We start from the raw sequence: 22,457 nt of genomic DNA, 5'->3' as shown, positions 1-22,457 counted from the left end.
TACTGGTCTTTTCACCAAACTTCAGCAAAATCTCTCCATCAGAGTTTGAGCTGTCCTGCTGCCAAGCAAAGGTCATACCCAGGTATTTAGGAAGGTCTGCTCAGATTTCGTCACCTTCAGACAGATGAACTGAGTATTTAGTTTCCTGTCTTTATTAGTAATCTTCCTTTGGCCAATTTTAAACCTCCAACAAAGTTCCTTCAGGTCTTGCTGCTGCTCTGAGAGCTAGGAATCACTGCCAGGCTCGCTACGCAAAATTCGGGATGAGTTTGAGATGAAGCCGGTAAATCAGGAGAAAAGTGTGGTTGAGCGATTGTTGGACATGCGCTTCATCCTGCCTGGAGGCCCTGGTCTGAGCTGCCTCGCAGCCATCATCTCTCACCTCGCCATGATTGGCATGGCCACAGGTTTCTTACCCAAACACGAAAGCCCATCTTCAAAGTAATAGCTTACAGCTGCTGCCTGGATAATCCTCATCCCCTTGGCCTTTGATGAGATGCGGTGACATAATAGGCCCCGGCTATTCTTCTCCAAATTGTTATGGTATTTCTCAGAGTGTTCGTCAATAGCAAAAGGGGAGTAGGTGAGGTTGTTGCACGTGTTACTAAATGTAGCATGATTATCAAGCACCATAAGCAGCTCCATCTCCCCCCTCCCTTCCTCACCCTTCCCTCTCTCTATTCTTCTGGGTTTCTTTTATCCCGCCCAGTCCTCCTGATGCTTATCACTGCGGCAGAAGCATTAAATGTAATGTCTCTGGAAGGGAAATCATTGGCAACATGTGGTGAGAGCTTAAGATGTTGTCACACTTTAAGTTGCCTATAATCTGTTCAAAGGGAGAGTGCATAGTTCTCCAAAGTGCCTGCAAAAGGGGGGAAGAAGAAGAAGAAGAGCAGCAGCAGCCGAGAAGCCGGAGTCTCTCAGCTGCACTTGGCTTGGCTGAAGTGTTCATCAGACAAAATAACTGCCGCTCCCTCTTGGCTTTGTCTCCTCCATGATGCGCTTTTTTCCCCCTTTTGTTTGTGTTTCTTATATATTTACTAAAAACACAGCCTCAACAGTGTGATAATCTGTCACGGAGTGGATGACAGAACCGTAGATAAAGAAAGAAAGAACAGACAAGGGATTACAGGTATGTGGACACAGGATTAAAAAGAGGGACGTAACGATTCCTGCGGGGGAGAGAGGGAGAGAGCAGGCGAGGGATGTGCTGAGATAGGCTGTTTTTTTCATTTATGAGTCACGTCCGGTGGGGAGGCCTCGGTAAATATTGACAGTTCTCCGCTTGAGATGCAGCCATTGATCCACACAGGGGGGTCTCATCCCTTGATTTGTGCGCTCAGGTGTGGGAGGAGGACAGCGAGATGCGGGACGTGAGTTTCATGCTGGTGGTCCTCCCTCCTGTAACACTGGGAGTCGTGTTACCACAGCGGCTCTGAGTCCAGACGGTGGACACGAGGGCCGTCGGTCACCGGGATCGAGTAGAAGCAGAAGAATGAAAATGTTCCCGTCGTACCTACGTGTCCTTGATGTCGCTGATGTCCCACTAGTCTGCTAATGTTACCAGGAGCTCTACTCTGGTATAAAATCATCATTTACATCCTCTCCCCGATCTCCTGTTGGCATGCCGGCCCGGCAGCCCGGACCTCAGACCACTAATCAGGTAATGTTGGGGAGGTTGAATGGCATGCCTCCCCCTGGTCAACCTTCACTGCTCACACAGTGGTGTTGTTTTAAAGAGCATTCTTTAGCAGCTGAACTTGGAAAGGTATTAAAGTGGGATTAGTCTCCTCCACAATCCACTGCTTGTGTCATTCAGGGAGTTTGTGTTCTCCTCTCCCCACTGCCACCTCCCCTCTCCTCCTCTGTTTGATTGTGGCTAGCCGCAGGAGTGGGACCGACTGTGCCTTTCAAAGGAGAGGGGTAGGGTTAAATCCCTAGTCCACTGCTCCCTGCTAATTCTCCTTGTTCCATAGAGAAGGATTTACTTCTGCTGCCAGCTTCTCAAAGGCCTTCTCTGCCCATCCGAAAAGTCGCCGTTGCCTTCCTGTGGAGGTGTGGTTGCCATAGAAGGGGCGTCATGCATGGCTATTCCATCTGAACCCTGCTGAGAATGGGGACCAGAGGCTGAAAACAGGCAGAAAGTCCGGATTAGACCCAAGGACAAAGCAGGACAGGAAGATTCCAGAAGGGACGAATAGGAATTACAGCAGCAAAAATAATGCAAAGTGACAGAGAGGGGAAATAGAAAAATAATGGCTTACAAGATTAGACTCGGTGAGGAAAAAGAAGAAAGGAAAGAGGGCTGAATGAGAATGTTTTCATCTAGATGAGAAGATTTGAGAGAGCGGTTGAAGGTGAATGCGAAATCCTGGACATATCAAAACCGTGCTAACAAGTCATTTCCTCCACTTTTTGCTTTCTCTCTCTCGCTCTCTTTCTCAGCTTAAGCCGCCAATCATTAGCTAAACATTAGACTTCGAGCTGGGAACTTGTCTTGACAGATTCATCACCTTTTTTCCCTGATCCCAGCATGTAACACTCTAATCCTTCTAAAAATGTGAAACTACTCCTTCAGTATTCAGTTTATCTTTACAGAAGCCAACTTGAGATTTCTCTCCTGAATTTTTTATTATTAAATTTATTTTTTATTAAACCTGTTAGCATTTTGTTTTTCAGCGACCAAACTTGCTGGTTTGTTTAGAGGATATATCCGGGTTGGCAAGTCACTTAAACGAGAACCGTGCTTGTTTGAGAAACATGCCAACATTTCTTTTTCATGGGATTATCCTTGAGGTTTTTCCATAGTTGAATAATAATCTCCTTAACTTATTGTAATAAATGAAAGATTAAAGGATTTTATGAACCCTGCACGAGCTAGTTTTGCTGCTGCATGACGGCTGGAAGGAAAATAAGATGCCATAAGTGCAGTTTGCTGTGACAGATAATGCTAAAATAACCGATTGTTGTGATGTAATTAACGTAACATACGATGAGTAATAGTGAGGCAATTATTTTAAAGAGATGCACTGACAAGAATAGGAACCGCACTTGTTTGCAGCGTGCATACAGCTGCTCTTACAAGTGTGAGTGCATACACACACTCACACACGCACACACACATGCCATATCAGCACTCAATCAGCACCTATAACAACATTACCATAACAAAACCATCTTTTGGTTTCCCTCTCCTCATATTTACACATTATATTCATCACCCTCGCTCATCCCTGTCCCGAACCAGCAGATGATGTCAATTGCTCCTCTCGTTGCCTCCCCGCCTCGCACAATGAAATAGATGTTCACCACAAATAGATAGGCGGCTGCCAGCTGTCTTCCAGACCGGGGCAAACAAAGAGCCCGCTAATAAATCCAGCTTTACGGCTGGACAAGATCAACCGCACTCCCGGCCTTCTTGCTTCATTTAATGTGGCGTCTTGTGAACAACAGAGGACGAATTAAATGCCTCTCAGTCACCAATAAAACAATGCAAACAACTTCCTGAAAGGGTACAAAAGAAGATGGAGGTGTTGTCAAGGAAGTGGTGATAGAGGCAGCGGCAGTGCCATGGAGGCAAGATATTACACAATGAGATGAGATATGAAGGCAGCAATGAATCATGGTCTCTGATATGGTATCTGATGCATATAGAATATTGTGGATATGAAAGAAAAGTGTTATCACCCGGTAAAGATTTGATTGCGGTCATCTGGGTTTGGTGGTCACTGCGCTACAACATGATTCTGCCCCTTTGACATTGGGGGGGGTTGTGTGTGTGTGTGGGGGGGGGGGGTGGCGGCCCCACCCTAGATATCATGCGAAAAGAGTCCACAGGATCAGCCCACTTCATCAAAACCCCTTGATGGCTGATTCAAGCAAGTCCTCAGAAAATCAAACCACACAGCTCCCTAAAGAGCACCCACAGCTAAGTTCTCCCCTTCTCTTGTGTCCGACAGGTTGTTTGCAACCAAGTGCAGCGGCTGCATGGAGAAGATCGCTCCCACCGAGTTCGTGATGCGAGCTCTGGAGTGCGTCTACCACCTGAACTGCTTCTGCTGCTGCGTGTGCGACCGCCAGCTGAGGAAAGGTGACGAGTTTGTCCTGAAAGAGGGTCAGCTGCTTTGCAAGATCGATTATGAAAGGGAGAAGGACTTACTCAGCTCGGTCAGCCCAGATGACTCAGACTCAGGTGAGCCTCCTGCACCCTCTCGCACCCCAGTGAGACCAGCACCAGGGTGCTATCATCACATGGCACCAGGGTGTTGTATTCTGGACACTCTGTGGCAGCACAGCAGTTGCCAGCATCCCGACTGAGGCTACATCCACACTAAGAACGTCTCATTTCAAAACGCATAACTGCTGCAACATTTGTGTCTTGCATCCACATGATTGAGGCCTGAAAACTGAGATATTTGAATCGTGCTGATCCTGATTCAGTTTGAGAACTCCAGGGTTGCTTTGTGGACAAGTAACACTTCTCAAAACAACGAGGCGGTCAGTGAGGTTGGGTCTTATCACACACAGCGTATCCTGCCCTCATCCATGGACAATGATAAAAGCTGCTAATGAAAACATGTGTGTGTTCAGATAGAGCCTGTTCAACGTTAGCTAAACGCTAAAAGCTTCCCGTTGAAAAACCAAAAGGAGGAAATATTAGCAGTCGTGGTCTATCACCTTGGGATGAGGGAAGACTCGCGAGAACCGCCAGCGCTGGTGGACTGTCCTGGGGCGCTCAGGCAACATCCGACGAGTCTGTGAAGACGTCACCAACTTCAACTGATTTTGGAACGCAGCTTAACTGAACTTCACCAGGTTACATCAAGACCTGCACAGAGCCTGAAATGGAGATCTTGTTGGCGTCATCTTCTACCAAACACGTGGCAGGCCTAGGAGGCACCTGGATGACATGTTCTGCTCACACTAGCGCCCCCCTCTGGTCAGTCAGGGATCCACTTTGGATGAAGGTTACAGCGTGATTCTCCCACATACCACATCCACCAGAAATCGTTGCTGTCAGCAAAAGATTTTGCCAGCAACCCCACAAGTATTTGGTTGGTCATGGTGTTCCTTGAGTGGCAGAGGGGGTGGAGCAAAGACCAGTACTGCTGGTGACCTGGCGATGTACAATGAAGGAGGACACAGGGGAAAGAAAAGATCAGAAAAAGCACGTATGTCTTCTCAGGCTGCTTCCCTTTTGTGAGTGTGTACTTTTCCGTTGCCATGGTTTCCTCCGGCTCACGATAGAGTTCTACATACATTGATATATTTGCTTTGCAGTGATGACCAGTCTGTCTCCTCTGACTTGACCATCACAAACTTGTCCAGCTTTTAATTGCGTTTCCACTTCATCATCTTCCACGTAAAGAAATACCTGGTTTCATTAACACCCCGAGCATTTTCTGTCACCAACCAAGAGGCCAGTCTACTCCCTGTTTCCTGCCCAATGTGTGATCATGTGATGGGGGTTTTGTGGCGTGTTGCTGCGGACAGTGATGGATTCTGAAATGCTGGTAAAAAAAAAAACAACAACACTTGTGTGGACTCCACTTTAGGAGAAGAGCTTTTTAAATGAAACCGTATTAGCGTGGATGAAGGCTGAATCTCGCTGCTGGTGTCGCGATTGTGTATGTTAGTAAAGTGAAAGGAAACAGTGTTCATTTATCCTTCAGCTGGTTTCTGGAGGATTCACTGGACCATCTGAGACTTTTCACTCGTCTTCACGCAGTAAAACTACATCTGCAGCTTTTCAGTGGCTCATTTTGTAGCGTTCTCATTGACGAGGGGAGCACAGCTTTATGATACAGTAGGAAGTGGATGCAGGACGGAGCCAAGCCCTCCTGTATTAATGGCTCTCCATGCGTGGGCAGGCTCTGGTGCTGGAAAGAATTAAATCACTGTATCATGGTGAGTGACAGAGGGATTTGGGGCCTTTCTGCAGAAAGCCTGCGCCTCCACTCTTATCAGCTCTAGTGTTCCTCGCCTGTAGCCTCCACACACAATGAGGCATCTCGCCAAGCCTCCCCGTTCACTACCATCTGGCTCACATTTAAACATGCACAAAAGCAGGGAATTTGTCAAATACATCTGTGCCTGTGTCAACTTTTGTCAACTTGTGGGAATATTTGCTCTGCTTCATCCTTGTTCGCTTGTGTCCCAGTGTATTGTGGAAGCATGTCTTTTGTGCACGTCTCCAAATTTCAAGATGGAGAAAATGTTGACAAGAAGAGAGGTTAACCTTAGTGTGTGGCAGGCAGAGTATAGTGTTTGAGTGTGGGGATTTGGAGCGGAAGCGGATGACAAGCGACATCGTGTGTGCTTCAGCCGCTACGATCCAAACCATCAGGATTCATTAGCAGCTTGCTTTCAGTTTCGCATTGTTAGACTGGTAATTACACTCATGGATGTGTCGTTCATGTGCTGCTGACATGTCTGTGTGACCGTTGTCCTTGGTGATATTGTTTCATTGAGCGACATTATTTTTAAAAAGTTGAAGGGAACTTATTTAACAGTTGGTAGATTATAAAACCTGTCTGTTTTCATATGTGTTTTCTTGACATTCATGAACATATATAAGGTTTTTACGCAGACAGAGTATTGAATATGCTTTTATTTGTAATATCCTTTTGTGTCGTGTCTTAGATATCAGTTATTATTTCATTTAATCACACATTGGGTGATAGAAGCATAAAAATCCCATTGATTTTACTGCCCGCTGCAGCAATATCCTGCTGTGGACAGTAAAACTGTATCAATCCATATTGAAGCGGTCATTATTTTTAGGTCCAAAAATGTAATTTTCTTGCTGCGTCATGGGACATACATCTCCCATATGTTCTTGTGTTGCCTTTTTCATGTTGCTCTTGATGTCGAACTCTTATCAGAGATTGATTTAGTGCAAATCGGACAAAGCTGAGTGTAATAAATAACGAGTGACGCTGTGTCCAGCTCTGTGACAAATGCACATATTTTATTGTGCTCTCTGAGCGCACGCCACAGACTCCTGTAAGTCTCAACATACATGTGGTCTTTTCCTTTTGTAACAAATTGATAACAAAATATTAAAAACACATGTGTCTCCTTTGATAATTCACTTGTGGTGTGTGAATCTTCTGGAATAGAGAAGAACAAAAATATATTTATCAGCAGACTGTCAGTGGCTGGAGGGGTGTAGTTTCAAACTCACGCTGATGATACTCTCTCTGCAGAGAAAAGTGACGATGAGGAATTGGACATCAAGCCGGAGAAAGGTATCGGAGGCCAGGGGAAGGGGGATGATGGGAAGGATCCAAGGAGGCCCAAAAGACCACGAACCATTTTGACCACTCAACAGAGACGAGCCTTCAAGGCCTCCTTTGAGGTGTCCTCGAAGCCCTGCAGGAAGGTAGGCTTAGCACACTAACATCCAGTCCTGTTGCATCATAGGCTGCATGTGGACAAATGGACACATGGAGACTTCAACCGCGAGCCCTGCAGTAGTTCCACAAATAAAATTCTCAAATTAAAAAAAAATCCCAGCTCAGAGCAGAGCTTTGAAGTGGCAGGCAGCAGTATTCTGTTCTGTGTTAAGTGAGGCGGGCTGGTGTAACGCAGTCCGCCTGCACCAAATATCATACTGAGATAGGAGAAGTGCCTCCACCGCCTGGGCTCTAAAACAGGTCCAAAGCTTTGAAGTGGCAAGAACCAAAAGGTCCAAGAAGTCCATGGCATTCATTCAATGAAATCAAAGAGGCAACGTGCCTGCTGGGAAATGTTAAAAATACCCCTGCCAAGTGCTCTGTCTTCTTGTTTGATGCTAGAAACCTTTTGTGTCTTCAGGTGAGGGAGACGTTGGCCGCAGAGACGGGTCTCAGTGTTCGGGTGGTTCAGGTGTGGTTCCAGAACCAGAGAGCTAAGGTGAGAGCCGCTCACGCAGGACCAGCGATTCACGTCCACGCACTCAACAGCCTGGTCCCATCTCAGATTTACAGAAACAAAGAGTCCAGCTCATAAATCAGCACAGCTATGTGTGTTAAACTTATCACTGCATTCCTTTGACAAACGCAAAAAAAAACAAAAACGCAAGGAGTTGCAAATCTCGCTCACCCTTGCATTAAATGTCTACGCCCTCCTCTTTGCTGATGATTATCTTGTAAAATCCTTTGATTCTTGACAATGAAGTGCACTAGGATTCAGATTTTATGCAGTTCATTCGAGGGTGAAGAGCGAGGAGCATCCCTTTTAAATTAAAGAGCGCATGTTAGTTTTGGGAGTTCCTCACAACTTTGACTCTTTCATTTCAGATGAAGAAGTTGGCAAGAAGACAGCAGCAACAACAAGAACAACAGAATTCTCAGCGACTCGGCCAAGGTACGATGCTGCTGAACATGACACGCACACACACACACACCACACACACACACACACACACACACAACCACACAACCACACGTGTTATCCCAAAGATTTCAGGCTGGGAAACTTTTAGCTACGCTCTACTGGATTTCTCATCTCCTGAATGCTTTAAAAGAAGCACATAATAAGTTGAATAAAAAACAAACAAACAAGCAATCGATGATTGCTAATGATCCTCAGTGACATTTCTCAGGTTATAATCTGACGCATTCAAACATCCACATCACGCACAAGTTGTCGTCCAAACTAGTTGTGACCAGTGTTTAAGAATCTGTTGTATTTCACCGCGGAAGACGAAAAAATCTCAATGAAGAAAGCAAGAGATTTCCAAAAAGGCACATAGACTTACTGCAGTGTGTTAGAAGGAGCTAGCTTGCGAGATAGAGAAGTAGATTACAGCCCTCTGGTCTCCTTCCTGCTGGATTACACCACAGACTAACTCTCAGATGGATTAACAGTCTGCATCTGTGTTTCTGTCTCACTTCCTTCAACTCTGGTATTGAACACTTCACTTGTTCTGCATTGGTAGCTTCTCTTTCTGACTGTTGGCTGTAAATGCTGCTGATGGAAAGGTTAAAAAAAAACAATAATAATTCAAAGGAAGGGTATTGAGTGCAGCACATCAACGTGCTTGAAGGTAAAACCAAAGAGTTGAAGTGACCAAATGAGGTGAGACCAGGTTTTGGTAAACTGGTCTGTGTGTTTTTATGCTATGAATCTGTCCTGAGGGTATGAAAATGCCTGAAAGCTGAGAAATAAAAAGAAAGATGTGTACTGTAAAGTTAATGTTCATTTTGTTCAAGTGGATATGAATCGGTATGACAAAAAGCCAAAGCATCGGAAAATGTTTTCTCCCCGGCCCAAGATACAGACACAACAAATTCACAGACGAGAACCATGTCACAGTGTAAACATAATTAGGAAACGATGTTGGAATGAAGGTCTTGCGTCACTCCATGAAGCCACTGCAATAGAACGTGCGGGGGGGGGGGGGGGGCTGAAGCGGTGAAGCCACAAGAGCTGTGTCCCTCTCCCCAGCGTCGGGGTGGGGGCTGTGGGCCAAGCCTCAGGGCTGCAGCGAAGACCCAAGTCGGTTTCCATGGTGATACTAACAAGAGACATGCAGACAATTCAGACTATGTCTTCCTGTTTCCACCCCTGTTTTAATGTTCAGTGTTCGAGCTTATCAGGTTCAAATGTAGCGTCACGTGTGATGCATCCCAACCCCCCCATCTGATCTGGTTTTCTTGCAGAAGTCATGTCGAATCGGATGGAGGGGATGATGAACTCCTTCACACCTCTGGCTCCGCCGCAGCAGCAGCTGGTTGCCATGGATCAGAACGGCTACAGCACAGACCCGTTCCAACAGGGGCTCACCCCCCCACAGATGCCCGGGGACCATATGAACCCATATGGTGAGCAACTCCCCCTCACACACAGACACACATGCACGCACGCACGCACACAAGCAGGCATGCCTGTCCCTTGTTCAACCTTACGGCTCTCCCGCGGTGAACACATGCTCCGGCCGCAGAGCCGTACAGGCAGCAGCTCCTCCTCCCACGTGAGATAACCCATAAGCTATCAAGGTTTGAAATTCAAATTTGTTAAATATGGTTTTGAATCTCCGCCTCCGCATTTGAGACACCCCCTGTTATTGATGATGTTTTCCGATGGTGGTAAAAACATGTGGTCAATGTAGACAGCTGGGGAACAATGATGGAGTGCTGTGTGTCAGCTGAAGAATCAGAGTGGGAAAACAACAACTCTCTTATTTCTTGGTTATAATGCAAACACATTAAATTCCAAACTAAGAGGAGGTGGGGAAATAGAAGTCAATCAAGAATGAATCCACAGGATGTAAGTGAAATAACGTAGTTCTGAGTGATGTCCTCAACAAGCCCCAGAGGGACCATTTCCTCAAGTTCATAACTTCCTTATAATTTGCCTCCATTTAGTTCTTCTGGATAGTAAGAACCCAAATCCCCGGTCTCATCACTCTCCTTTGGTTTGGGGAAAAGAACAATATTGGCAAGGCATTAAAAGATATGTCTCCAAACACTGTCCCCATTTTGTGCAACACTATCATTAAGATCCAGAGTGTAATAAAGTTAACTATTCCCTCCAGAGAAATAACATGTTGAGGTTTTATGAAAGGCGTAAACAGTTGCTATTAACCAGATCTTTGAGGACGATGCCCCTTGTTTACATGCGCCCTCGTAGACCACAATTGTCCCAGCGAGGGCAGCAAAACATGAGCTTTGATGATATCCAGCAAAACAGTGATGACACACAACAGCAATATCTCAAAGCGACTATTAGTAATTATAATTTCCCAGCGCCACTATAAATCTCAGCTTTGATTTCACTGCCAGTGCAGCTTCTCCTATTTTTTTTTTTTTTTGTAAGTGACACCTCCGCCACCGACTCCTGACGGCTTTGTCTCTCTTTCTATCTCCACAGGTAACGACTCGGCGTTCCATGACATAGACAGTGATACATCTCTAACCAGCCTCAGTGACTGCTTCATGGCATCATCGGAAGTCAACTCCATGCAGGCTCGCGTGGGAAACCCCATCGATCGCCTCTACTCCATGCAGAACTCTTACTTTGCCTCGTGAAAGAACAGAGTGGGGAAAAAAACAAACAAACAAACAAACAAACAAAAAACAAAACAGCACAGAATAAACTGCCCATCTCAACCTTAAGCGCCACGGCCAGGAGACGCTACACTAACACGGACACGAGAGAAGAAACATGTCCGCGCTGTAGCTCCGGCTCACTCAAAGATAGTAAAACCACTTCTAAGACGGCGAAGATTCCCGGGTGGGAGGGGGGAGGGGAGGGAGGGGGGGGGGGGTGGACTTGTTAATTGTTAGAAATTATTCAGTAGGTTCGCTTAACTGTCACAGGAGATATTACTCTTTTCTTTGTTCACTTACAAGTAGATAATGAAGCCACTGATTACACCTTCTCAAGCCAAATAACAGTGAATTTATACAGTGCATGATCAATTGTAAACAGGAACTTTTTGTAAGCCCCAACTTCCTGGTCAAGACGTGGTGTTTGGACTGTTTCTTCTTCACACTACATGGATTTCCCATGATCACCGTTAGCATTTTGATCACTTTGAATAGGTTTAGATATTGTGTTAATAGTAAATAGGTGCAGCATGTCTGCAAGAGTGACTGTACATTTGTGTATGTTTGAGAGTTTGTGGTGAGAAAGAATTGCGTAGAGGAGAAAAAAAAAGAGGGAGAATTAGGTGGAAGAGTAGGATCCGTGAAGTGTAAATACTATCCCCAGGCAAATTGGATGTGCATGTTAAAAATGGAAAGCATTCTATTTATTTAACTATAACAGGCTCTTGAAGGTACATATTAAAACTGAAAAGCTTTATTTAAAAAGGAGAGCATTTTTTTTTGTTGAGCAATTAGTGAGTATCACGACTCATCTGTATGCCTTTTTAATATGAAGATTAACCCTTTTTGTTTTTGTTGTTTTGGTTTTTTTTTTTCCTCAGCCAAGCTGTAAATGAGCAAATGTGCTATTTATTTCGTACAGACCATAAGCCTTTTGTTGTCATTGTCATATGTGCATTCTCAAAAATGTTAAAGTTGCTAATTGACCAAAGTTGACTGGTTTGATGAATAAACAATGTCTTTCTCCTGATAACATTATATAAATGCCATCGTTCCCATGGTCACAAGTCCACAAATCGAAACACGCCGCGATGAACCCCGGTCACCTGGTACTGCCTCTAACTGAGCTTTATGAAGACCAGATCCCACAGAAATATGCCAAATACAGTAAATACAGCTGGCTATCATTCCAACATTTTCCATACCAGTACCTTCACTGGTGCCTTGATTTCAATACCAAGTCCTGAAAGGTACATTTCTGACACAAGTAAAACCCATTCTGCCAAAAGTCAAATTACGCTACACATCATGTCACATGTTCCTATTCAGTCAATTTGCTGAGTTTCCAAACTACAGCTTCGTATTGATCAGAAATGCTCAATATTAGCACTGAGTTCCATTTTTAAAGATTAAATTATTCATCACATCCCAAATATTTGGGTTTTAGCTTTCAGCTTCTTGACATTTTCACACATAAATTAGTTTAGCAGGTAAGCATTTAAAAAAATATATGATTAACTGAATTTGTATGTTCCAACTCCACTCCTTCAACCACTAAAAGCACTTTTCCACCACAAAAATGATTCACAACTCGGGGATTTACTCTCCACGTACATCATCTGCTTGAGAGTATTGAAGCCGCTCAGTGACATAAAGGTACTGAAGTCCAGTACCCAGCACTTCTGCCAGCACCAGGCGATATTTTGTTGCAGTTATTGTAGTTTGGTAACATCTTCTATGAAGGAAATTCACTTTTGGAAAATAAAGTTCTAGATACCTCAATATAGAAAAGATCCCCCCCCCCCCAAAAAATGCACAATGATGCACGTCTATCAAAACCTGAATTTCAAGGTGCTTTACACATAAAACACTTTTTTTAAAAAAAAGGAGGAGGAATTATAGAATAAAAATAAATTAAAAATAATGAATGGCTTAATATCAAAGACATAAGAATTTTTTTTCTATTCAAGAAAGACATTTGTCTTGTATCTAACTACGATATTGGTGCAGTATTTGGTAGTTCCTCAGATGGCTCGTTCCACAGCAACACTCAACTCTCAGTTGTCCTGAGAGAGAGAGGTGGGGATGGTGGGTGGTGGGGGCAGCAGGCCAGTTACTCTGGAGCCATGGAACTCTTTAAAACTAATGAAAAAAAAAAAGAAAAGTCCTACAATTATTGCTCAAACAGTTGCGTGGTCTTTTATAGGCTCGTTAAAATTAGGAGATGTGCATTTTGCACAATTCTATTAATGGAGTTCTAAAATCTTCCTGCTAGATTTCACAATAGTCCAGTTTATGAGGAAGTGAAAGCATTAATGAGAATTGGGGAGTGAGGTGGTTGTAACCTGATTGAACTCCAACAAAATACTTTAGTGTTTTGCCTCCTATTTGAGATGAGGGAGATTGGGCCCAAGAGAGGACTGGTACTAGGATGCAGATTTGTACTACCAGTTTTAAGGGTTTCACTTTTCTGAGAGTTTTAAAAAAATTAATTTCCATCTATATTTTTACATTGTCACATTCTGTAAGACTTGAGAGGTTTGAAGTCTCTGAGGGTTGCACTGGGTGATACACATCTGCGTAACATCAGCGTGCAGGCAGCGATGTCAATGTGGTCACACAAGAGGTAGAGGAAATAAAATCGGCCCCTGGGGAACTCCACAGCTCCCTCAGAGGGAGGAGAGACATGGTCATCCATAGAAACGTCTTTTTCTTCTATTTCCTATACATTTTCTAAAGTGAGGTTTTTTTTTTTTTAAATAAATTCTTGCAATTACTATTTCAACACACAATTAGACATAATGTTCCCTCTTTTAAAAAAGTAGACAACAACATTTATCGATTCTCGATCTCACGTGAAGTCTCCACCAAAATCAACTGGCCATTCATCATCAGCCCACACAGGCCAACTAAACACGATATCATCAAAATAACGGCACAATGTAGACGTACAGAGTTAGAAACAGAGTCTCAGGAAGCGTGTTGTGATCAAAGCCGTCCCCTTCGGGTCTCACCATCATGAGAGTCTCAAAAGTTTTGGTTAAGATACCTGGAAACTGCTTAGAAAGTTCTTGGATTAGTCTCTTAAAAAGCTTGACAAACTAATTTACTTCCTCGACAGCGTCGATCATAGACGACGTAGATAGATTTGTTGAGCCGAGTTTGGGACAGCTGCTTGTCTCTCGCTTGTTAAATGTAAATCTTGTTCAGCCGGCGGTCGATCTCCTTCTCTCTCTCTCACTCCACCCAACAAGATAAGATGGACAAATGTAGGTTCAGATGAACGCAGTGTTGTAAAAAGAACATTTCCTTTTGAATGTGGCGGAGTAGGAATACTCACATATAACCCCAAATATTCATACACAGATACCTCAACAGTGTACTCAAGTACAGTACTCGAGTAAAAATTCTTTTCAAACATTGCACGTGGGTCAGCAAGATAGAAATATGATTGACAGGTAGATGTCGAATTCACAATAAGAAAGTCCATTTAAAATATTTAAGGGAACATTCAAAATATTTGTCTTTGAGACGATGAGCTGGAAACTGTGAAAGGGAGATTATCAACTGATGTAGTTGACCTTCCAAGCCCCAGAGACCCACCCATGGGCCCAGAAAAACAGGAAGAATAAGAGATGTAAAAGATGAAAACATGTTGGGGATCGAAGCATCCACCTGGTCCTCTCCTTAAAAAAGCTTCATAGAATCCATGTACGCTCTGGTATTTCTATCAGAAGAGGTGGAGGAGTTCATCAGTGGCGTTGCTGCGGTGGGATCACACTGTTCTACTCTGTCTAATTTAGGGGGGAAAAAAGGCGAAATGGACATTTTTCTTTAGTTCGATCCCAAATGACTCAGACACAGTCACAGTGTCAGTGTCACTGGGAGAAATTTACCAGAGGTTTGACCTCCTCAAAGAGTGCAAGGCCCTGAATGTAGACCTGAAGTCTTTTTAGGCCTTAGTACCTGATCTCCAGAAACGTGAGGGCTTAAGAGGTTCAAAGGTCCAACCAGAACTTAAATCTCGGTGTTGTGTCTGGACCCTGGTGTGACGTTGGTGAACCTGGGAATTCATGTGCCGCCCCGTGTGCCGGGGGCTTCGTTCAGCATCCATGGGAGGAGGTACGGATCCCTCGTTTTAAGCCATGTAACAAGATCAACCTGTTCAACTATGGGCAACACTCAATCACGTCCCCACCTTCCTCAGCTGTGTTTTCTGATTAGCTTTAGCATGCTAAGGCCCTAAATGGTTAACATATGTGCTCAACATCAGTTTGTCAATCTGAGGCTTGGAGCGTCAGACCTCTGTGTGAGAACGATGACGTTGAGGCAGAAACATAGGAGGGTGAGGTCGCAGTGACATACCAAGCTGCACGACTAAGGTGCGAACCTCGCCCATATCCTCAGGGTTTGTCGGGCGGCTCTTTGGAAGTGGCACCTGGGTGATCCTTCATCTGCATGACAGCTTGTCAGTGTGGTCAGGTAAGCTTCCACCCACTGTCTGGCTAGTCACGTGACCACACACATAAACTCTTGCAATTTGAATATTCTCCGTTGCTCATTACGATCTTAACATTACTCTGACAGGTTTGGCTCTCTTTTGCTGCTCTTCTTGAGCTGAGGAACACATGACATGAGCATCTAAAGATTTTAAAATATTTACTGTTTTAGCTCGGTGCTGTATACTGTATATCTGTAATCACGTCTCTGATCTGACAGCCAGGTGTTGGACTCGTTGCCAAGGTTATGCTGCAGTAAATCCTCACGTCACCGTGCTAGGCTAGTATCCCCTGAAGCAACATGACGTCACACCAACTCGTTCTGGAAATTCACCTAACAAACACGAGCATGTTCTTATTTCTTTTCCTCTTTACCTTAAGTTACAATTCGCTGAGCTAAGAAGGAAATATCGAGAATTCACTTATATAATTTATGTCAAACAGGAAGCTGTATGTGGAAGGTGATGACGAACAGCTCCACATCAGGTTTCCAGTATATATGAGGATAAATGTGAGATAGATGCCAAAGACTGAGCACACACGTGTGACAAAGGCTCCCATTAACAGTAAACATGGATCGGGTCGCCTCTGCACACTGTGTTTGTACAGAATAGACGGGACAATCAAAGGAGGGGTGGCCAGGTGAGCTGACAGACAGGTGTTTAGGCTGAGAGCACAGCGCTTCCTGCAGCTGACACTGCTGAGGAAATGTGACGATCCCTCCAGAAAAATGGAATCTTTCAGCACTTTTTTCTCTGCTACACTGTGCACCCCTTTGATTGTTAGCATTTGTGGTCGATTCTATAAAATCAAGTGTATAAATTACAGCCTCCTTTCCTGAAGGACACACAAAATTTCTGGTTGAATTTCTAGAATTTCATCATTCATTAACAGGAGCTTCTTGTCGGAAATTATGATGATAATGACTACTATGTGATTGTGTCTCAATCCAACCTGGGCCCTATTTTCTTAAGTAATTTAGTCTAGGTAGGTGATGGTAATAACTATTCTTTTTTCAGGTTGTTAATTAATTGTCAGGCGACATGGTAGACGAAAGACATGAACATCTATTTGTACCTTCCGCATGTTTTTTGTGGTCTGTGTCCAACTCTCGCTCAGGGAGACGTCTTGTCCAGAAATCTCCCGAGAGTTGAATCGTTGGTCCGGACACAGGGAAGCTGGGGCTAGTTGTGCTAAACAGATGTGAACGCTTCTGTTGATACACTGAACCTGCAGTGATAGTTTGACGAGGAGGACTACTGCCAAAGAAGATACGCACCTTTTCCTAAAGCAAAATGCTGTTCCAGATATTCATTTCCTTTAACTTAACACAGTTATAATAAATATCTGAGCCTGTTAGTGTTAGAAAAATGTAGAGAAAATAGGGTCCTGGTTGAAAAGTTCCCCTTTAAGGTCTAGAGTTAGATTCACAAAACAATAAAATCAAATACTTAAGACAAACATCAAGAAGCCCTTATCAAGTGCCATTTGTGAGAAAGTGTTCTAAAAAAGATTTCTGTTTAGGTTAATGTGGCAAAAAAGTGTTCAAAGCTCTGCCCTCTGCTCTAAATTCCAGGACCCTACTCAAGCGATCCACGGCGGCCGGCGGTTTGCTATGCGTGTGCCGTGCCTTCGGGACGTGTTCAGCTGTTCTTGAGAGGGTGGTTAATTGGAGTGCAAACCACAGGGCAGAGTGCAGCGAGGCCGTCATAAGACACCTAATTATTCATAGGTGTGTTTCGGGTGTGACATTTAACCTACTGTAACGCCTCGTGTCATTTTATTTAATGCTCAGGGTGCGCCAGGACGTGGTGTGCTGCTATTTCAGTTGCATGCACTTCAACTCAGGACAAGTACTTTTCACCAGGTGAAGACACGTGCATGAGGGAGCAGCAGACATCCTCCAAAGCCATCAAAGGTGGAGCAGGCCTGGGAGGACGTGGCGGCCAATGTTTCCGCAGCACGGCGCAGAGGTAGAGTGGCCATCTAGCAACCGAAGGGTCGCTGGTTCGATCCTCGCTTCCCCCAGAGACCATGTTGAAGTGTCCTTGAGCAAGGTAGTGAACCCCTAATTGCTCTCGATGGCCCTGCGACAGACTGGTGACTTCTCCAGGGTGAACCTCGTCTCTCGCCCAATGCTAGCTGGGATAAACTCCACCGCCCACCCCACCCCTCCACGAACCTTAACAGAAAAGTGGTACAGAAAATGGACGGATGGATGGAGCCCATCACCATTGAGTTGGGTGTAAAGTCATGGCTAGTTCTCTTTTCTGTGAGATTGCTGTGATAAATCAAATCTATAAAATACATGAATTAAAGTACAAGACAGCGAGAGAATTATCAGCCCATTTTACCGTCTTTCAGCATCTTTTGCTTTGTTTTCCCAGGCAGGGAATTCGCCGTATCCATTTTTAGCTCTCCCAGTATATTCAGATGTAGAAAGCATCTGTTTTGAAATGTTCTGAAACATGAACGTATACAGCAGCTAAAGAGGTCGATGCTTCTGTCAGGATGAAGCAAAAATACAGCTGAGGTCAAGTGAATATGGAATTTCTTTTTTGAAGTAGCAAGAGAAATGATTTCAGGGTAATATAAAGTCGGAGTGTATCTACCGTCTATTTGTTCTTGATGGATTGTATTAGAGAGCCTGATTTAGCCAGGATGCCTGTAACTGATCCCTCTCACCTCACACCCAACATCCTTCCCTGCATCTTTCATAGCTCCTGTTCCTTCTTTCTGCACTTCAAGCCTTCAAGCTGCCAAACAGTCGAGGCAATGAGTGAATAAACTCAACGTCACCGGTTGTTCACCGGCACCAGGGTGTGAATCGGCCAAAGAAGACTCTGAGAGGTTGAGGTAAGCGTGGCCTCGATATGAAAACAGTGGAGCTGAAACCCGAGCCGGAGCCACAGACACACACAACCTCACGGAGAGTTAAGAGTCGACCCTCTATAAACTGTTCACACATTTACTGTTCTGCTGTTCTGGCACCACCTAGGAAATGAGTCTAGTGACAATATTTTCATTAGATAACTAAAATCCTGAAATTTTCCACCTGAGACACAATTAGAGGTTTGTGATTCGCTGTTGACCGCTCACTCCTGCTCCCCCCCCCCAAACTATGAAAAACATTCGCGGTTTGATTTGTTATTTGCGGTAATTTAAAGTAGGATTCTCACCAGCTGCCTCGTAAAAACGCAGCATGGTTTAGAGGCGGTAGCTGAAGAATCATGGTAAATCAATCAAACCGAGCAACACTTCCACTTTAAAATGTCCATTGTTTATATTTATACGCTGGTGTCATTTCTCAGCAGCACATTTACAGCAGACCACTATTACATTTTTTTAACAAACCAACGCCAATTAATTGTTGTTCTGCCCGGCCAAAGACATTTTGCGGGTTCAATACAGTCTAGATTTCTTCTCATGATTTCAGAGTTCACGGGAGTTCACAGCGAGTCCCCAGTGGGAGCGAGGAGGAGTTTTTTGGGGTGTTTTCGTTGGGCATTTTCCACGGCGTGTGGTTAATTGTTGAGGGAGACTTTTAACCAGCGTCTGACACATATTCTTTGAGCCTTGAGGGCTTGTGCATAATCAAATGACAGACTATGCAGTGGTTTCTGCCCAGAGAGAGGGGGTCACAGCCAAATATTCGAGCTTGTTCTCACAGCAGTGTGTCGCTTTGTTGTGTCAGTCAGCCGCACAAAACACTGCTGCCACTGTATGAGGCGCGGCGTGCTACAGACCCGGCATAGGTAACAGCGGTTCACTTTATTGATCCCCCAAGTAGGAAACTATTTCACCGAAATACCACAAGAGATAGAGAATACAAGCTCAGGACTCTTGCATTAAAAGAAAAACAGGAGGAAGGTTCAATATATCCTTTCCTCTTGGAACAAATGACCATTTCAGCCTCTTCATAGACGTTTCTTGGACATAAAAGCACAATGTGGTCATTTTTAATTTTTTTTTTATCCTCCTGTCTCTGTTCCTATGCTGAGAAAAGACGGTGTGGGATTCACCTCTCAGTGCCCAAGGTGGAGATAGAGCCCCGGATAGGACCCAGTAATCCCCGGCCCATCTGTTTTGGTTTTCATTTTTCTGCATTATTAGTGCTTATTGGTACATGGTCTAGGAATGTAGCCAGGGTGTTTGAAGTCGAGGAGGAAGGTGATGCCAGGGGCATTAGTCGAAGGAATGATGACCTCAAGGTCTAACGCAAGCCGGCGCTCCCTAACCTCCAGGAGCCTCTCTTCATGTTGGAATCCAAGTCCTGAACCCTGTCCTGGCTCAGGCATCCTGGACACAGCTTGTCATTTTATCCAGAAATTAAATGTCATTTTCTGCTTCAAAGATTGAAATGACCTTTTATTACGTCCGTCGTGGAGGTTGGGCTTTCTCTGGCGTTTGTTTGTCTTTCTGTTAGCCAGATTAAGCCAAAGCTGTTGAGCTGATTTTCGTGAAACTTGGTGGGAGGATGATGCACAGCTCAAGGAGGATCACACTCCATCCACATAAAGAGACAGATTCATGATTTTGGAGTCACTTTCTTGGTCCGTTTGCACCGCTTACGTAGGGACGTCCACCCAAGCCAGAGCTAATATCAGGATTCAAACTCACTACCCCCGTGCTGGTAGGCAACAGCTGGTAGGCACCGCACTTTTTAAAAAATTACACAAAAGGCCAATTTTACTGATTTCTTTATTTCATTTTATGTAAACTGGGGTGCCGGGGTAGTGCAGCTGTCTGCTGTGTTGCCTACCAGCACGGGGGCTGCTAGTTCAGTTCCCCACGTTGCCTCTGGTTTAGTTGGAGGTCCGTTCAGGCGGATGAGGGAATGTGTCCTGGTCACTACACTCGCTCCGTGACGCCTGATTGTTGGGGAGGGACACTGAGCTGTGTGATGCGTCTTCAACGTCGGGGGTGGGGGGATGGAGCGACGACTCAACGTGCGGCAGAGGAAACGTGGTCGTCTGCGGTGCTCTGCAGAGCGGCATCATAGGGTGAACTGTCAACATACAATTGTGAAAAGATAGAGGCGTGGGCAGTGCACAAGGTTCAATCAAAATCAACAGTGTGGTTTGTCTGTGGATCAAAATGTGACCCTTTGTTTGTTTGTTACCATCTGAGCAGCAAAAGAGATGATTAACTTTTGGAGGCGGCCTGGATCAAACCGTCAATCCTGGATCCTCAAAATCCTCGGTCATTGTTTTATTGGCGGTGCTTTTGCTTTCTAATTTGTGATTATTACAATTACAGTTATCACATAAAGCTCAAAGAAGTTAATTAATCCCCTTCATTTGTAATGTTGCGCTGCGCTGTAATATCAGGTGTTATACAAGCCTCACAGAGAAATCTAAGTAAACGTACTAATTGTGAAAGGCTCTTTCATCATAACCTCCAGGCTCTGCAGTTGCATAAAGCTTCAGATTATAATCATCTTTCTTTCCTTTAATTGCTCATCCTGTCACTTCATGAATTTACGTGCATTCTTGTTTAATGTGTGACAACAAAGATCAAACAAATTTTTAGTTTATGAGGTGAGTTGCAATTAACGTTGTTATGTGTCCTCGTGCTCACTAATACAATTACTTCTTCGCTACAGTTACCTTGTGGCAAATAGGCAGGAGCAGCACTAATGAAGCAAAGTTTTTTTTGTGTGCTGATGATTGTCAAACTGGAACTGAGGAATAAACCTGTCAGGGAGGCAGATAAAGGCAGCAATCACATCAATCACAGGAGCTGGAGAGTTCGTCGTGCAGTTCAGGTTACTCTGATGATTTACAAATGTTGTCAATAAGAATCCCGTTTATGAGCGTTGCTCCCTTTTCCAAAAGGAAAATGTTTGCATATAAAAGAGAAAATTATACCGTTTTCCTCGCATCTGGAAGTTTAATTTCACAGTAACCCTGTTTTTTCTCATTTGGACGGAGACGAGAGGAAACACTCCTCTGGCTCGGGGTTGCTGTTCTCTCACAAACACTGACTCTGGACGCGGGATACCGGCGGGCACAAGGTGAGCCCTCAGTGTACTCAAGCCCTGGATGTTTCGACAGAACTCACCTGTGAGGCTGATAAATCACCAGCAGTGTACGCTCAGAGCCGAGTGCGGACAGTAAATCTGAAAGTCAACAGCCTCTGAGGTCTAAACCAAACTGTTAGGAACTCTGTAGCTGGCACACTTCGTGTCATGTACTTATTAATGACTCCAATGAGAAGCTGGGCCTTCTGGAGACCGTCATTAGACATGTGATCTCTCAGAAAATAAAGCCTGACCTCTGTCCTTCGCTTATAACAGACATGTTCTATGCCTTTCATTTGTTTGTATAAATTACATCCAATTTATACCACGAAGATCTTTATGAAGCTGTAAATCTGTTCGGGGCTATTGGCGCTGTAGTTAGGGCTCACCTATTGCTCCGAGATCATTTAATGACCGCTGGGCCACATTTGACCTGCTGGATGACCAACAGGATCATCTGTATTTTTAGCAGACGGAGGTCAGAGCTACTCTGCCCTCATGTGACCTTTGTCGTTGCAACAATAAGCGGCATCATTATCAGTTCATCATGACCATTAATAATCCATAATCTTACATATGATTATCATTTGTCAGCCCCCGTCCCTTGGAGCTGGAGCTTGGATTCATTGATTAGCTTCATGTTCTCCTCCTTTTAACAGCAGACAATCATCCTTTGTGCTCTCTTAGTGTGTTTTTGACAGTTTTATTATCAGGACTAAAGCGGCTCGAATAAAGCAGCCTCCTCACGCCGGCTCTCCAAAAGGTTAGTAAATTTCACCATATGGATTTTTTGGTGTCGCTCCCAAATGTCATAGCTTAATTATTAACTGTGGGGCCATTTTGGAGAGAGATTTGCACTTTTACAATATTGCTGTGCCTGGTGAGGTTAAGTGTTAAAAG

At 44.4% G+C, this 22,457-nt stretch overlaps 1 protein-coding gene across 2 annotated transcripts in view; it reads left to right on the top strand.

Moving 5' to 3' along the window:
- lmx1bb (LIM homeobox transcription factor 1, beta b) overlaps nucleotides 1-11,213 on the top strand; it is a 45,077-nt gene extending 33,864 nt beyond the window's left edge. For both annotated transcript variants that reach the window (XM_086205489.1, XM_086205488.1), the window contains 6 exons: nucleotides 3,960-4,192; nucleotides 7,209-7,384; nucleotides 7,819-7,896; nucleotides 8,283-8,349; nucleotides 9,648-9,809; nucleotides 10,858-11,213. In XM_086205489.1, coding sequence (XP_086061615.1) covers nucleotides 3,960-4,192; nucleotides 7,209-7,384; nucleotides 7,819-7,896; nucleotides 8,283-8,349; nucleotides 9,648-9,809; nucleotides 10,858-11,015 — 874 coding nt within the window. In that variant the 3' untranslated portion in view covers nucleotides 11,016-11,213. The remainder of the gene's footprint in view (nucleotides 1-3,959; nucleotides 4,193-7,208; nucleotides 7,385-7,818; nucleotides 7,897-8,282; nucleotides 8,350-9,647; nucleotides 9,810-10,857) is intronic.
- Nucleotides 11,214-22,457: the final 11,244 nt, after the last annotated feature.

This window comes from Aulostomus chinensis, chromosome 6 (assembly GCF_037954235.1).
Source record: "Aulostomus chinensis isolate RoL2024-O1b breed Wild chromosome 6, RoL_Achi_v1.0, whole genome shotgun sequence".
Classification (NCBI taxonomy): domain Eukaryota; kingdom Metazoa; phylum Chordata; class Actinopteri; order Syngnathiformes; family Aulostomidae; genus Aulostomus; species Aulostomus chinensis.
The sequence above is the reverse complement of the archived record's forward strand: the minus strand, read 5'-3'. Positions and strand labels throughout refer to the sequence as shown.